This window comes from Gallinula chloropus, assembly GCF_964237585.1.
Source record: "Gallinula chloropus genome assembly, chromosome: 2".
Taxonomy (NCBI): domain Eukaryota; kingdom Metazoa; phylum Chordata; class Aves; order Gruiformes; family Rallidae; genus Gallinula; species Gallinula chloropus.
Window position 1 is genome coordinate 114,865,902 of NC_140086.1, and position 17,398 is coordinate 114,883,299.

A 17,398-nucleotide genomic window follows, 5' to 3' on the forward strand; every position below is an offset into this window, starting at 1 on the left:
ACTACCTCTACACTGGGGTTGGTGGGGAAGGAGGCAAGGCAAGATGGACAAAAGAACCTCTTGCTGTCATAACACAGGCATCTAGATCCTTCCACTGGTTTAGGAGGTCATTAGAAAGCACCCTCTCCATGGATAAGGTGCAAAGGGAAAAGACATGCTGTGCGCACAAGGAAAACACAACCCCACCACAGTATGGGATGTAGGACTGCGACTTTGCTCGATCAAGCCACAAGCAAGAGCACAGCTGAGCTTAGAGGTAAGCAGCCCCACAGGCTGCAGCCTCTGTAACCACTTCCAGAGCACTGCTCTTCAGTGAGGTACAGAAGTGTGATGGAAACTCAAGCACAGCCAGAAGAGGGGTACAAGACAGGTACTGTTTTCGACATGGACGGCTCTAACACCTTTGTATTTTTTTTCCTGACTCACATTAGGGGACTTTGTGCCCCTCCATCAAGGGCTGTTAGCAGCCTATCATAAAATACTCTCAGCTGCTCTGAAAATTACCTGGGATACCAGATAGGAAGGGATAAATCCCACAAACAGCACAAAACACCCCACGATTCCAGTCACATATGTTGCCCTTAGCTCATGTACTTGCTTTCAACCCCATCTACACCTAATACCATGGGTTCCTCAAGCCAATTACATTTCCAACTTTAAAGGGGGCAGGGGGAAGCAACATGCACAGTGTGCAAAGAGGTGAGGATGCTACTTTCTGCACACCAAGTTGGAAAGCTCTGAAGAATGTAGGACCAGGGGGCTCAGAAACTAGAAGACTAGCAGCTCTAAGCCTCCCTGAAGTTGTGTGTGCAGCCAGTCAGAAGAGCAGAATGGGGAGAGTGAGCTATATATATACACATGCTGCATCAGTCAGGTCCCAGTATGAAAAACAGGTGGGAAGGCACTGGCCAGCATGAAAAGTTCTAATTTTTGCTTTGTTTTACTGACTGCACTTAGAGGGCTCTTCTTTTTTTCCAGATGCAGCTGACATGTATTTCCCACCCAGTGATTCACGACAGAGGCCCTAGGTTAGGAGCTGATGAGACAAAAAGAGATCCAAGAGCAGATTCCCTGCTTTTATAAAGCAATGTTTTCCAAGACAGCTCTCACAGTTGGATTCACTGCCTACAGATGTCTTTTGGGCGGAGCGTCTCTGCACACAGCACCTCCCTACTTTTGTTGAATTAGCAGCAGGTGGGGTTAAAGCCAATCTGATCCTAATTTTCATAGTCCCACCTAGACAAAGACTTTAATGGTTTGTGGGTGCTTTTCTCCAGAAGCCTCACCAAAACACTACCATCTGAACAATAAAAAGTGCCAAAACAGAGGAACAGAGAAGGTATCAAGCACTTAAATGAGCAGATATAAAAGGGGATGGAGGAGACCGCTACATCCTGATATAGGGGAAAAAACAGCTAAGGGGAGTTGGACAAGCTTAGGGCTTTTTCTGCAAGTAGATGTAATTTATAAGTGGCAACAGCTGCAAAACACAGCACTATCAAGGAAAGCAGCACAGTAGGACATCCAAGACCCCTAAGTAAGAGTAGCACAGCACAGCACACTGAAAATACTCAAAAAAGCTTCCTAACAGGAGCAGTATGTCCAACAGAGGCAGGAGGCTTTTCTTTCATACTCAACCCTGAAATATTCATTCAGTACAAAGAACTGTGGAATTACATTTCCAATATAATTTTTATCAAGTACTTTCCATACATGATTTCAACTGTCTAGATGTAACCAGCTGTATCCTATCTCCTTCCATCATACACTCCTCTGTAGTAACCGCTGCAAAGGGTCATTATTTTTCCTTACACCGTTCGTCATTACAGGAGAACGGCAGACGCCTTCCCCCTCGTGGCACAGACAGGGGCTAACAGTTTACCTACCGAAGTCAAAACAATTCCTGCCACAGTTGTACCGCCCTTGGAAAGAACTGCACAACTCATAGCGCTTTACACCTCCTTTTACTCCAAATCTGAGCTGTGACTTGAGAGAATGAGAGAAGTCAGGGGAAAAGATGAGTAATAACAGCGTAACAGGCTCCTAAAGAACTCAAGCGTGTCAGAAAACTCCTTAGCCCCCGACACTGACACACGTAAGCTCTTACACATAGGAGTGGTCACATGAAGGTGACTGTCACTCTGGAATTGTCTTAAGAACAGGTTTTCTACAGTAACAAAAGCTCTTTTTCACTCAGTCAGCTAAAGGAACGCTGCATGACAGCATACTGCATGCTGGCAATTGAATGTAACTTCCTCTAATTCCTGCAATCTACAGTCTCCTTCATTTATCTGTGATTGAAGTATAACAAGTTGCAACTCTTGCACATTCGTGTCACAAATGGCAGTTTAGTATCACCCAAAAATGTTTTGGTTTAGTTTACATTAAAATTAGACTTTAAAAGAAGCATAATATGTCTCTACTACCAGAGATTTGCTGCCATGACTGAGCTTCGTTATTAATGCTGGAGCTGCCCCCACTTCTGAGAGTACCACAGTAACATGTATGTTAGCAGGAGTAACACCAACGTGTATCTTCTTTGAATTATTTTTAACTGATGAGCTCCTATTACTCAACACATATCCATCAGTCCTTGGTGTCTGCAGACACATCAGCACGCTCCCTATCAGAGCTTAAGAATGCCAGGATGTACTGCAGAGCATATCAAAGAGACATTTACAATAAAATCTGTAAATATTACACTGAGGTATGATTTAGCTACTTTTTGCAAGACAGACAACTCCATAAAACCACATCAGAGTACAAACATCACAAGACACAACACAACTACAGGTATTTTTTACCTTTTAAAAAAATTATGGGCTTTATATCTTCTTGTCTTCCGGCTTGTAATTAGTACCTAAAATATTTAGCTAGAAGCATAGAATTGAACTGCTAGGTTCAACATGTTTTATTTGTTATAGATTAATTCTTGGTTTTCCAATATACAGTGGACTACATTCATATGATAGCTACAGAAGACCAGTCCTCAAGTTTAGACTCAGCTGCTACTTCTAACTTAATGTTTTGATCACAAAGGTAACACAAACAACACAAAGCTAAATCAAACCTGTGGGTAGCAGCTGATTATCTTCAGAAGTTAATTTCTTAGATCAGGCCAGTAACAACGTGACATACTCACGACACGCTCAGGACATACTCACTTCAGCCTTGGACAGTTAAGACCAAGTGCTGTGAGAGAAGCATCTGTAAGGTTGCTACAGCCTGAAACACAGAGCGACTGAAGTCTATGACATCCTCTACAGATTTTTACAATGCCTTCATCTGAAATTTGCTGCAACACAGAAGAAGGTTGAAGTTACTTCCTTATCAAGTGAATAGATAAGAACAAAAAAATCAAGTCATATTACTGTTATAGTCTACATAACCATGGCAACCTGGTGGGTTTTCAAACAAAAAACACCATCATGAAACTATGTTCATTGATAACATTGAAGATAATGAACACACAATTCCTACTTATCTATGTATTTTCCACAGATCTTGAATGCTGTTCAAAGGCAGTCTAAAGCACAGAGGGAGAGCTGTTTGCAGCTGTCTCCTTCTTTCACTTTGCTTTTCCTTTATAATTTTCTTTTTTATTTTATTTTCATTTTTTTTACAATGTAGTTGTCATGGTGTGACATAGTTTGCTGCTTATCTCTTTGTAGAGTTCAGCTCTTTCATTCCAGGGACTGTGTAAAGTTCAGGAACAGTGGGAAAGACAGCTTAAAGCTTGACAGCAGGAGAGCTACTGGAATGAAAGTGTAGGTCATACAAAGCACAGAGGGACCTGCTGTGTGAAAATCAGTGCTAGCCCTTTGATCATAAACAGCCCGGCTGCTTCTGCCAAGCATGCTTCTAAGCCATAGCAAGCAGCTTTAAAGCACAAGTAACTAGGTAGGACACACAGACTATCAACTCAAAACATTTAAAGGAAAAAATACTTCCACTCATGAGGGTTTTGTTTGTTTATATCTATGTGACAACAAACATGCTGACTAAGGGAAAACTCTGGTGCACTTCTATGCCAGTGCCCTGTTTATGTGGGAGAGATCATAACTGATTATCATCAGACCTCCTGAGAGCTTTCCACAAAAGTAAACAGACAAGGCCAGCCTTGATACTTCTCATTAGTGTCAGGTAAACCAAAAGGGAAAATAACTTTGGAGGGGGAGGACAGGAAAAGGAAGAGTAAAAGGGAAGGAAATTGCATACTGACTTTATTTAAATGTTCTGACTAAAAGAATGAACTTCCTTTAATTCCAGTTAACTTTAGGCACCCATCTTCAGTTAGCACCTAAATTCAGATTAAAAAATATGAAAATTCTCTTTCATTAAACATCTGGTTCATGGAAGGTCAAGCTTTGTATTCAGATTGTTCTTAATTTCTGCACTTTTAAAATGTAACTTAATAATCCTTAATAAACACTTTAAAGTGTTATTCAGGAACAATGTGTATAACAGATTTGAAAGTTTTAGCCCAACCAGACTTTATTCTAGCAATAAAGCTGTAGAAAACTTTCCAAAAGAAAAAAAAATAATAATCTAACTTCATTATTCAAATTTCCCTGAATGAAACACTGACATTCTAATTTATTTCAATATTTTCTAAGGCTTATTTACAGACTGTTGTGGTTTAACCCATCTGGCAGCTACAACCACCACACAGCCATTTGCTCTGTGCCCCTCTCCCAGTGGCACGGGAGACAGAAATTGGGGGTGAGGAGGGCAAGAAAGGTAGAACTGGTAAAACTCATGGGTTGAGGTCAAGACAGTTTAATATAAAGGAAAAGAATGCCAGCAATAACAACAGAATATACAAAGTAAGTGATGCACAGAACAACTACTCACTACCCACAGACTCAGCTAGATCCCAAGCCACAGTCTAAATCCCTGGCTAGCTTCATCCCAGTTATATGCTGAGCATGAAATTGTATGGTATAGAATATGCCTTTGGCCAGTTGGGGTCAACTGTCCCAGCTTCTTGTACACTACCAGCCTCCTTGATGGCAGAGCAGTACAAGAAGACAGAAAAGTCCCTGGCTTAGTGTAAGCATTGCCTAGCAAACATTTTGTTATTAGCTTTATTCTCACCCTAAACCCTAAACACAGCACAGCACCTACTACTAGGAAGAAAATTAACTCAATCCCAGATGAAACCAGGACAAGACTGACTTAAATACATTTAAAATTTAAAAGGAAAAATTTCCCATTCCTAAATCATATCAGAAGCAACAAAAGAGTAAATCTAAAATACAACAGATCTACATCTTTGTGTACTCTAAGTAGACTTAAAAGTACATGAATGATTCCCATCATTTCATTACAAATGAATGTGTTCTTCCATTACTATCAAAGCATGCCCTGCTCTTGCTACCTAGATGATTTTGAACCACCTTTGGTTATAATGCCACTACATTTTAAACTCAATTATGTAGCTCAAAATATGGCTTCTGCTCAATTAGAAACCTTGAAGTTTTAAGCAGACCAAAATTTTTGACCTGAATGGATAGGAGAACAAGAACTACGTCTGTAAGACTGCATGGTTCGGTGCACACACAGTTCATAAGATTTGAGTGAACGCAGTTAATTCTTAATCTAGAGCTTGCTACAGTTAAAAGATGTAATGAGGGGAAAAAAAATAACCAAACACTCTAAATCCACACTCAGCTGTAGATACAGCCAGCTCATTTAAGACTATTCCACACAAAATCCTGTAAACTGCTGAGATGTATTATTTGAATTATACAAGTATGTAGAAGATCAATTCATCAGCATTCAAAAACAGTTTATGATTCTGAAAGAGCGTATCTTTTGAAGCTTCACATACTTACTGTACAGGATTGCAAATTCAGGATGACAAGTTCATGACAGTGGTTTTGAATGTGTTTCAATGCTTCATCTTCTAACTGTAGCGCAATTAAATTGGACACAGGAACAGAAACAAGAAATTAAAAGCACATCAAAGCAGCCCAAAGAACGTACACATCTTGTAATACTGAACACAAAAGACTATAAAAAAAATACTGGTATTATTTAATTCATGGAGATTTCAAAAGCCCAAAATAAAATTTTATTCCTAAAGGATCACCCAACCAGTCATGTACCTGTGTGCAACCTCTAAGAAACAGAGCTTTTAGTCCACTACACCCTTTCACCAGTGCTTCAATACCATCCTTCGTAATCTGATCACACCAGGAAAGATTCAAATGTTCCAGATTTCTGCAACCCTCACTGGGAGAATTAAAAAAATACATAAAGTTAAATCCAGCCTTCAAATAGTCATAACAGTGGGAAACCCAAATTAAACACACTGTTAGAAATTAATGATAGCCAGTGGACTGTGCCAGGCCTCCACAGAAAACTCACGAGAAAAGACCACACACAAACATCACAGTCTATACCCCAGAAGTGCTAGATACAGGATATAGTCAGTGCTGATACACAGTATTAAGGTTCAGCACTGATTTTTTTTTAATTCTATTAAACGCTGCAACAGCTCTTTAAACACTTTAACACAAAACACTGAATCTTCTTACCTTAAGCCTTTCAAAGAGCTGTTTGTGATGGCTACACAAGATGTCAGATCCAGATGTTTCAGCTTGGAACAGAATCTGCTAAGACTGTAACACGTGCTGCAAAACAGCAGACACACTAAAAATACCTTCAGCTACTTCTTTTTCCAAATTTCCCCCTCAAACAAAAAACCCCTTTGACTTACCTGTCAGTGATTTTTGTGCAACCATTTAGATTTAAGTGTTCGATGTTTCTACAGTTCTGTGCAAAAGTCCTAAAACAGCAACAAAAAGCTGAAGGATTAATACAACGTCACAAGTTGTAATACAGTCACCAGAGTGCGCTCTGCCCCCTACCTCCTTCCACCTCAGTCAAAGAGCTTAATCTTTGAGCCACCGAGTAATTACAAAGCACATCTCAAATACATCTGTCTCAGTGGCTGGGGTTTTCCTTTCACTATTGCAAGCTTCTGTTCTGGGTAACTCCTGAAACCAAGTGTCATTCATCTCTCAAATACCACTTCGAGCAAGGTGTTTATTTCTGTCGTACGTAAACCAGAGCTGATTTGCTTCAAATGCCTTAACTAAAAATATCAAGGGCATAAACAAAAAGGTTTAAATATCACAGCGGTTAAGTATTAAGCTGCTGAGGAAAGTTTCTGCACATCTCCTTACCGAAGCCTTTGTAGGTCTTATTAAGGAGCTCATTCCCACATCAAATGAAGAAGGATGTATCCTGTGTAACACTGAGGCGAGGCCTAGGCCTACCGGACTACTATCGGAAAGGCCTCAGGGTTGCAAATTAGTTATTTATGATTTTTAAAATTAAAATGCATCTGTGTGCACTACTGGGTATGAACTCTAAGGATGATCTGAGCTATTATTCTGCTAAAAGCCTGAACGTATCATTATACTGATTACCCAGAAGAAATACATAAACTTTCTTTTCATCTCCACAGAGCAATATTTACAGCTGCATTACATTTCAGAACACTGTTTTTATGCCCATGTTTCCTCCAACTGTGTGGATTTTATTGGCGGGGGTGGATGAAGCACACAAAAACAGTTTTGTCTGGAGGCTTGCCGTGGTTAACAGATCCGACTACACACTCAACTGGTAACAACTTCCTGGCTCTCCAGCGTGGATTGAAAACAATGGAAAAAAACCCAGCAAGCAGTTATACTGGTGAGAGTTTCCACTTGAATTCTCAAAACAGCTATTCTAAAATTCATGTACTGAAAGGACATTTACAATCCAGACACTCTTCAAATCACTTGGAAAGATGCTACACTCTAATAACTTGCAGGAACAGCAAACTCTGCCTCTGAGATTCAAGTACAGGGCATGCCCTGACAGAGTTGCCAAAACCATTCAGTACTTACAGTCAATAACTTCGATAATTGGCTATTTGTAATCAAAAATTGATGTAGAAGGATAAAGAGAGGAATTAGCATCACTACAAAATTAATGGATCTAGAAACAACACTACCCTTTTCGTGCTAATGTTCTGAAAGTCTTAAGAGTTCGTGTTGTAATTCATTTGGTAACTTCAATGTAACTTGATTTTAGAAGCAAACCTTTTGTCCTGAAGTGTCTTAGACATCACCAGTTAGTTGTTATGGAAGCATGTGCAAATACTGGTAACATGCCTGTAACTGGTCCCAGCTAAGCCTGTCCTGTTATGTGTTAGTATGACTAGCTATACCATCCCTACATGTACACATGCTACACACTGAACAGCTGTATACTTATTCTGAGTATCTGTTTACTATATACATCACTATTTTAAAACATCCCACCTCCAGCTGTCCCTCTCACACACCACTAATACCTGAACCTACTCAGGATTTTCAGTTACAACCTCACTGCAGTCCCATAGCCTTGGTGTCCTGAAAAGCATAGCTGGAGCCTAAAATAAATGTGAAATGGAGTTATTGGGGGAGGGAAGCTGTTGCTGACTGTCCTGACTCTTTCTTCCTACACCCTTCTCATTTCCTTCCCTGCTACCTCCTCCCGATGGTAGGTAATAACTCTCTCAGAGCCTGCCTTCCTTTCTCCTCCACTCCTGCTATTCCCTTCCCTACCAAGGGCACGTGGAGTGTTTGTATGAATCCTCTGGAAACGCGGAGGAGCGTTGCAGAAAGTTAACTCCAGTTGGAGCTACCCCTTTTTTAACAGCAATTGCTAATACTCTGGGAGATGCTAATAACTTGCACTTTCCCCTGAGGAGGGAAGACAGCCTGAAGGTGGCAACACAGCAGGGAGCAGTTAGGGACATGGAAAGCTCTGGGGAAAAGTTTGGGTTGGGAGCTAGGATGCCCACTTGGGCGACTAAAGCAATCTATTGCTTGACTAGTTGCTAGATGGATTTACTCTGGAGACAAAAATAAGCAAATTAAGACTTAAAAATTTCAGAAAGATCTAAAGGTCACAAGACACTAACTTTATGCCCACTGCTTAACAAACACATTTGTGCTTGTATTTTCCACCTAAGAAAGCCCACACCATGTCAGACTGAACACCATTCAGCCCAGCCTCCTGTGACAGTGGAGGAAAGCATAACTGCAAGGTAGAATATGTTTGGGCTTCAATACTCAGAGAAATATCCACAGAAGACTCTGGCTAAACAGTTTGCATGTAGAAAATGTTTATATGGATTCAAACTGTCTTCTGGGAACAATTGCACTGTTCAATCTGTGTATTGTGTAAAGAAGGGGCCACTGTCACTAGAGATTCCCAAGATGTACGTACTGCTGCCCGCTGTTATGTAAGAGCAAGAAGAGAATCCCAGGCCTTTCTCTACTTTTAAGCCCTCAATCATGCCACTAGTAGGGTCACTTCTTGTCCAGACCAGAAGATAAATTACCAAGTGACTGACTACTAACCTTGCTCAAATTAGTATTGAAGGATGCCAGAATACATCTGGAAACATTTTAACTGCTTGAAAATGAAGAGAAATCAACATAATACTAACAAAAGAAAAAGACACATTTCTGAAAAGCACAATTCTCATTTCTTAGTTCATTCACAGAAAATAACAGTAGCTATACTTAGATCAAGAACCGGTATCTCAGTCATTATTAGGGTACTAAGTAGTTACTTAAGTATCCCATTTTGGTCATTAGTCAGTACTTAGAAATCCAAACAAATGTGACAATAATTGCTTTTGGTTTGGACATTAGGAAATAAGTGATGTCTCAATCTAGAACTTTACTTACTTTAAAGAGGAGTCTCCAACACCAAGACAACCTCTCAGACTAAGTTGTCTCAGGAACCCACCACACCTTTTCGATATATTTTCCACAACACGGCCCTTAAACCAAATGAAAGGAAGATTTTGTTGAGTTTTATTCCAACACAACATTATAACCTAAGTTAAAAGTGCCAGGAGTAAAAACCAGCCTCAGCTATATCCCCCTAGAACTCCACCTCTTTGAATCTCCTCTGCTTCTTTAAGAAAAAAATAGTTACCTCTTGAGAATCTCCACTCACATTCAAGTGATATTCAATTCAACCTTTAGTTACCTCTTCCTTTTCTTTTCCCAGCCTATCACATACGACTCAGGTTTTTTTGCATCAGCAAAACCTACCCATTAAGATTGCTAAAATGATCTTCAAGTTTTGTCACATGTTTAGGGAACCTGAAGAACTGCCCCCCCCCCAAGGCAGAATGGGAGGCATACTTATTATAGGACCACAGTTACTAGTACAGCATCTAAGTTTAAATTGCCCACGAAGACATGCTTAGGCTAGCACATGCCTCTCAACTACAGCCTCCCCTAGGTCGGGTGGTACGGTCCCTGTTATAGGGATGGACACCTCTGCAACTGAAAGGTGCTGACCACATTTGGGGGAGCAGCCACTTCAGTCACCTCCAGAAGATTCTCCAGTGCCTGCCTGCCAGTCTTCCACATTATATATATTTGTGTGTCTGGGCCTAATGCTCTGGAATGACAATGAACTTCTCACACTGTGAAGCTTAAAAACTTTATGCATCGTAATCTGCCAAAAGCTGATGCATTGGTTACAAAAAAAACCCTTCCTACTAGACCCCACATTTGCTATAAAATGTTGTTATTTATATCCTGAAAGCACGTTTTGCTATGCATCAGTTTGTGGAATGGCACATCATTAAGGAAAAATGCCAAGCAACAGTAAAAACACACTTCTTTAAACTTTTTGATAGGAAAACCAAGATAGGATAGCAAAAAATGTCTATATATCTTATTGTATCTAATTTTAGGGAGGCAAGGGAAAGAAAGTAAGACTGATCATGTAAACGAACAGGACTAATACCTAATCACACTTTTTTCTTAAAGAAGCCATACTCAGGGGGGATAACAATTCAACTGCAACAGCAAGATGGTCCCTGCATTTTGTTTTTCACCTCTAGCACTATGGCTGGAGTGGCTAGCACTATGTGAAAATACTTTCTTACCTGAGCTTGTTTCTTTCTTAGTTCACAAGTAACATTTTTATCTTACTTCTCAGAGAATTTACACCATAACAAATAAACTGGAAAACATTATGCAAACAAAATTGTCTTTCTTACAATTTTTCCCTTTAGTCAGAGTAATTTCTCAGCAGAGTCCAAACACCTTTACTGTAAGGATAAAGTCTTCAATGAATAATATATTATGCATGTTCAATCTACACTGCAGAAAAAAGCCAAACCCTAATGCATTGCTAAAAGAAAAAGGAAACAAATAATGAGGTAAGTTTTCCCAAGCCCATTTATTTCTATAAGCATTAAAAAACCCCAAACAGCCCAATCAAAAAGGCAACTTAAGTGTGTTCAAGTATGTTCAGCTGTTTGAATAATTCAATGTCACTCAAAAAAACAGTTCTTCAAATTACCTCAGCTTACATTTGGTTCCACATATCAAGAAATCCTACGACACATTTAAGTTCAAGATCTTCACACATCTTTGTGATAGAAAAGAAACATCTTTTCTTTATACCTTTTTAATTCCTCACTTTATTCTCTACCATATGAAGTCTTAAATACAGAAGATTAACAAACCCTAACTTTTCATTATTTGATGGTCTTAGATCATAGAGTCAAATAGTGTGTGATGTTATATGAAACAACACCAAACAGTAGAACATTCAACTGAGCAAAAAGTTGCCAAATACAACTAGCAGCTTTTAGCTGTCCTAATTTATAGGCAGTAAAATTCTTATAAAAACAGCTGAAGAAAACCCATGAGTTCTTAGATACCAAATGTGAAAGTGTCTTGTTCAAAACTACATTATGTAATAATTGCTGGTTTAACATACACTCATGAATTAAAGAGGTTTATTACAAATGTACTTAAATATAATATACTGAAGTAATTGAATTGTTTCAAACCACAATAGCTTCTTACACCAAAAGAGGATCATAATTTAATTTCATTCCTTCTCCTGAATGCAATGCTACCAATGTAGCATCTCAAAGGGCAACACCATTAGGTGCAATATAAGTAAAACATATTGAAAAAATAAAAATCCAATACTGCATTTCTAAATAGCAGAAAGGTTTCAGACATAGAAAAGGCTAACCAACAGAAGGGCCACAGGCCTGTGAGGTATTCTTTATTATTTCTTACCAAATGAGAAACATAAGCTTTTTAAAAGGCAACTGGAAATATGACATTAAACCTCCAAGTCTTCTTATAGATATATATTGAGAGGCAGATGTTATATATATGTATAACATATATATATACAGAGAGAGAGAGAGGCAGGCTCTTACTTCTCTTTGGATCCTCATGTTTAACATCAGTATAGCAGAGGAGTTGGCAATAGAATTTTAAAACAGCAGTGAAAAAATCTACTCTATATAAAGCTTTAGGAACAGCTTGAAAACACTTTGCAAAATATATCATACGAAACCCAGCTGGATTTTATTCATACAACTAAGCAGAAGAATTGCTAAGAAGTAATTTAATTATTGTATACTAAATTCAATTTGTATCATCAAACAACAAATAATATACCAGTCCAGATTCAGTTAAGGAACTCAGATGTTGTACAATAAGGTGTTTTATGCACATCTATGATAGTATTAATGCAGACATGTTTTTCTTATGGAGTCAAGACTGCCCTAATCCTTTTATTATATGCCAAAAAGAACTTCAATGCACATATACCTGCATTTCAGGCAAGCTTCAAACCTTATAAAACAAATATTCATAAAATGCTGATCAGATAGACACCAAATCAAATCTAGGCAAGTCAGCGGCAAGGAAGGTTGTTCAGCCTTTTATTGTTTCAAATTCCCAGGTCTTACAGCCAAGCGTGCGGAGAACTTTCAGCACTAGATGGCATCCTCACAGAGAGACTCGGGACCAGCAGCAAAATTATCCTCTCGAGCGTGAAAGTGATTCAGAGAACCTCACGTTGTACAGAGGCACTGGTTATACCTTTACTTTCTGGACACGAGCAGCTTGGAATTCCTATAGCCCTGTATGTATATAGCATACACAACCTAACCAATACATAGCTGGCACCCAAAATTGGAACAGTCATCCAGTGTAAAAATAAAAAAAATCAAATAAATCTTTTTCCTTCACAGTATTATCATCTTGAACTTTACCCTTTAAAACTTGTGAACACAAGCAAAACAGTCTATGGGATACTCAAAATGAGCTATGCTCTTAAGCTTCACCATAGGAATTAAAAAGCCCAAAAACACCAACCTCTATATCCGTTTGAAAGTTAAAGAGGTCTATTCTTTGCCAATTGCTTCCATCCAGAGCTAAAACATTCCATGCCTACAGAAAACAAATAGAGTTTATTTATTACCTCTACTGACTGCACCCTTCATTTGCCTCTCAGCAATTCTAAATAACATACTCAAATACAACACAACATGTAATTTCAGATAGCATTAAAAAATAAATATAATTGTAGATATTAGTAATCATACAGTATCAACTAGTTAAAAATACAGAATTTATGGAAATGAAACTCCAATCTTCTAAATGAATTTCACTTCAAAGGCTAGCTTAATGTTCACAAAACATGCAGGAAAGCTAGAAATTAAAGTATGTACGTAGACACAGGATGAATTAACGCTCCAGTTCTTAAAAAAGCCTTTGTAAAATTGTCTAGTAAGTTACTTTTGCTAGATCTATATGGAGAAAAGTAGCTGCAGATGAGATTCCTTCCAATAAAACCACAGTTCCTCAACCTCACTAGTTACTATTCTGAGAGCAACAGAAACCTTTCAGAAAACTGATTTTCCACTGTTAGGATCAGGCCTTTCCTTTACACATGCTAAGTTACATGTACGTGTCGGAGAATTTGTCCTTCGCTGTCGAAGCAATAGTTGTTCAAAGTAGAACAAAATAAAAGAGTCACAGAACCACAAATATACACAGAAAAATGGAAAAATTAAAAAAAAAAAAGAACACTGCATCCAACTGACAGGTAGTTCTGAAAGCATAACACTGCTTATTCAATCACTTTGGGTTATTTCCCCATTGTGTTCTCGGCTTTAGCTGACAGCTCTAACGAAACCTAATATTAGCTCACTAAGCTTACTGAAGTTGCAGGCCAGGGTGATAAGGGAACGTAGAAATGAAATTGTTACACAGTTCTCCATTAAATCAATGAACAAAAAAAAAATCCAGTCAAACAACCCACCCAAAATCCAATCCTCACAAAAAAGAAGGAAGAAAAGCATATTCATTTCGTTTGTATAGGAATACATTTAATTGTACGTGCCTGATGTAGGAACAGAGGATCTTTCATTGCAATAAAAAAAAAGACAAGCTAAACAAGCTCACCAGCATGCCTTCTCTATCATCTCCTGTGTGCCTTTATCCTCAACTAGTAGTCCAGCTACATAACACCTTTTGTGCTTGGCAGGCAAATGATGGATGTACTTCTTAGACACATGGTGCACATTAACCAAACTACATACAATTTTAAGCTGAAAATCTGCATCTGAAAAATAGTGTTATACAGCCACATGCTTCATAAAAAGCAAATGCCATTATGCCAAACTGGGCTTAATCCTTTCTCCAGATACAGACCATACAGAACTGGATAATCTTTTCCATAGCCTTTAAACAGAAGACCAGTACACAGCAACCTACTCACATCTAATACACATCTGAACCTATTGTCCATTTGTTTTAATAAACAAAGAGGATGATTTTTTTTTCCTTCTTTTTTTTTGATAGAAAGCAGATTTGCAAATAATTAAGATAATAGCTTCCCAAAGAACATCAAAAATCCTCAAAGGAAATACATACCTTGGAAACTTGTGCACATCGACACAAAGTAACTATGTCCAAGAAAGAAAATATTCTAGGAAGAACAGAGAAGAATAACAATTACAATTCTTTATTATAAATTCAGACTAAAACATGGAAGTAAACATGGACTAAAACATGCAAGTAAAATGCAATATGAATATTTTACCACATTATTTCGCTTATTGAGACAACAAGATCATAACTATCACCTAAAGACAGCCAACACCAACATATTAGAAACAGCAGCTGCTTTTTCTGAAGAAAATCTGTCTTCTGTTTCCCTCTCCTTACTACCCAAACACAAATGTATGAATGCTACATTTTTTCTTCTTTTTAATTCAGAGAAATTAGCTTATATACCTTTAATTGAGCTACAATTTAAAAAATAACATACACAACTACAGATGAGTATTTCAGAGGCTGGTGAAAAATAAGAAATGGGAAACAACACATAAATAAATCCAAGTTCAGGAATTTCAGTACTACCACAGTCTATTTATTTATTTATTTACTCCACAAGAAACAGCTACAATTGAGATTTTAACATTATTATTCTGATCATGGAACCAATTCCTCAAGGCTGCCAAATCTTAGTAGTTTTCTGAAATACATTTTTCACTGTCAGAATGAATTTTGCTAAATACCATTTCCAAACAACAATGAAATCAGTTCAAAGGATGTTCTCAGCAAAAAAAAAATTATCATTAGCCAAAGCATAAAATACGGATCCTATTCCAAAATCACTTTCTATTACAGAGAATGAAAGATATGAAATATATGAAAGATGTTACTGTAATCCATTTATAAACTGTTACCTGGTCACCAAGGAACTTTTTCAGTCATCAAAACAATGAACAGTAATAATAACAATTTCATCTTACAGTGAGATGTTAACACTTAGGAACAAACACAACTGGCAAAGAGATGCTGAATTTAATAATGTAAAATACTGCTTGCTAATTTCCAAGTGGAAATCTGAAGCTAGAGCTCGAAATGGATGCCTACATCTTAAATGCTGTGATTTTTAGCTGTGGTAAGAGTAAAAAAATGTAGTGGAGATTAATGGAAGTATTTCTTAAGCATAACTGCCTTTTGGATGTTTATTATGATCACTTCAGATATTAGCTGTCCAGTATTTCATTAAGACATGAAAATACTCTCTTTTTCACTGCACGGTAATATATATTTTCTCAAAAAACTGTTAGTCATGCCAACAGGACAGACATTTCAGAAGCTACGAAAGAGTTTATAAAACCCTGTCAATAACATTTATTTTTGATAGCATCTGTCATTTGAACATGCATTCTGAGCTGTGCCCTCTTTAAGAAACTTAGCAGTTTTATGCACAAAGGGCACACAATGTGCTCAGCAAATTGTTGGACTGTTCAGATGAGACCTGAAAGGGTTCTCTCTTAAGAATAACATTTATACCAATGATCCACCCTGAACCCTCTTCTGAAGTCATCTTTCCCCCCACCATGAGGCAAATGACAGAAGAACAGAGTGTGGAGATTATGCTAGAGAGCTGCAAAAGCTTCTTGGCTTGTAGAAGCTTCCTCTTAGTGCCACTATATGAGCGGAGTCAAGAGTGTTGTCTTAGATTTAGAGAAGCTGAAGCACAAAAGACAGATTTCTATGTTATTTGTAACTAAGAAAGGGAAGGATTGTGACAAAACATCTTCATGATGCAATACTCTTGCCTATATGAAGAACATGACATGCTTTAGAAATGGTGTATGGAGTTCTACTGAAATAAGAAATAACAGAAGGAACTGTACAATGTTGATGAAAGGGTAGTTTATACATCCCCACTACTCTGAGTTGTCTGGCAGTCTGTCTTCATGTTTGACTGTTTATTGTTGTTCAGAGGTTAATGTTGATGCATTATTTCTGCTAAAAAAAGTAAATTAAAACTAAATGCAGAACAGATGTATTTATTTTTGTTCCATTGTGTATGAAATGGCTTTTTTTAAAAAGGCAAAACCTAAAAGTGATCACTCCATGTTAAAAGGAGAAATATTTTACTAAGTGTAAAAATTCATGACACTTAGTTTCTTATTTTTGTTCTAAAGAAGAAACTTTCTTGCAAGGTAGCCCAAGCTCTCCTCATCAAAACATACAACAATATTTAGGATGCATTATAAATAAGACAGCAAAATCAGAATTATTATTATTATTATCAATTTAAATACTATGATAGCTAAGAGACTCTTTTAGATAAGCAAATTATTTCCCAATTCTCAAGAGTCATTTTGACAACTTGCTCGAAAACACTTTTTTCCACATTCTATTTATCCTGTATAGTACAGCCTTCCATGCAAACCATGACAACACACTTGTTTCTTTACTTGCAGTACCATGTAACTACTAGCAAATACTTACCCGCCAGGGAAACCAGCCAACATGACGCAAGACGCCAAGGTTTAAAATCATTTTAAAAACCTTAAAATATTTTAAAGTCTTTGAACACAATCAACAAACTGTCAGCAATGACATTGTCAGTCATCTGTCAGTGTCAGACGTTGACACTGCCTGGCACCCAGGGAGAAGGACTGTGTCAGTAGGCACTCGTAATTTGAAAATGTGGAAAAAACTACCGCACAGGGCAGCTGATGGTTATACAGCACATC

General features: G+C 37.9%; 1 protein-coding gene across 2 annotated transcripts in view; it reads right to left on the reverse strand.

Moving 5' to 3' along the window:
* The window catches only part of FBXL2 (F-box and leucine rich repeat protein 2), a gene marked incomplete at its 5' end in the record, with an annotated part of 53,014 nt that overhangs the window by 8,324 nt on the left and 27,292 nt on the right, over positions 1-17,398 (reverse strand). The window contains 8 exons of one of the 2 annotated variants that reach the window (XM_084260531.1): positions 3,165-3,295; positions 5,838-5,912; positions 6,111-6,237; positions 6,543-6,638; positions 6,725-6,793; positions 9,738-9,832; positions 13,203-13,277; positions 14,766-14,820. In XM_084260531.1, the coding sequence (XP_084116657.1) occupies positions 3,165-3,295; positions 5,838-5,912; positions 6,111-6,237; positions 6,543-6,638; positions 6,725-6,793; positions 9,738-9,832; positions 13,203-13,277; positions 14,766-14,820 (723 nt within the window). Of the gene's footprint in view, positions 1-3,164; positions 3,296-5,837; positions 5,913-6,110; positions 6,238-6,542; positions 6,658-6,724; positions 6,794-9,737; positions 9,833-13,202; positions 13,278-14,765; positions 14,821-17,398 lie in introns of those variants that run through there. The other variant, XM_084260532.1, reaches the window with a different exon arrangement.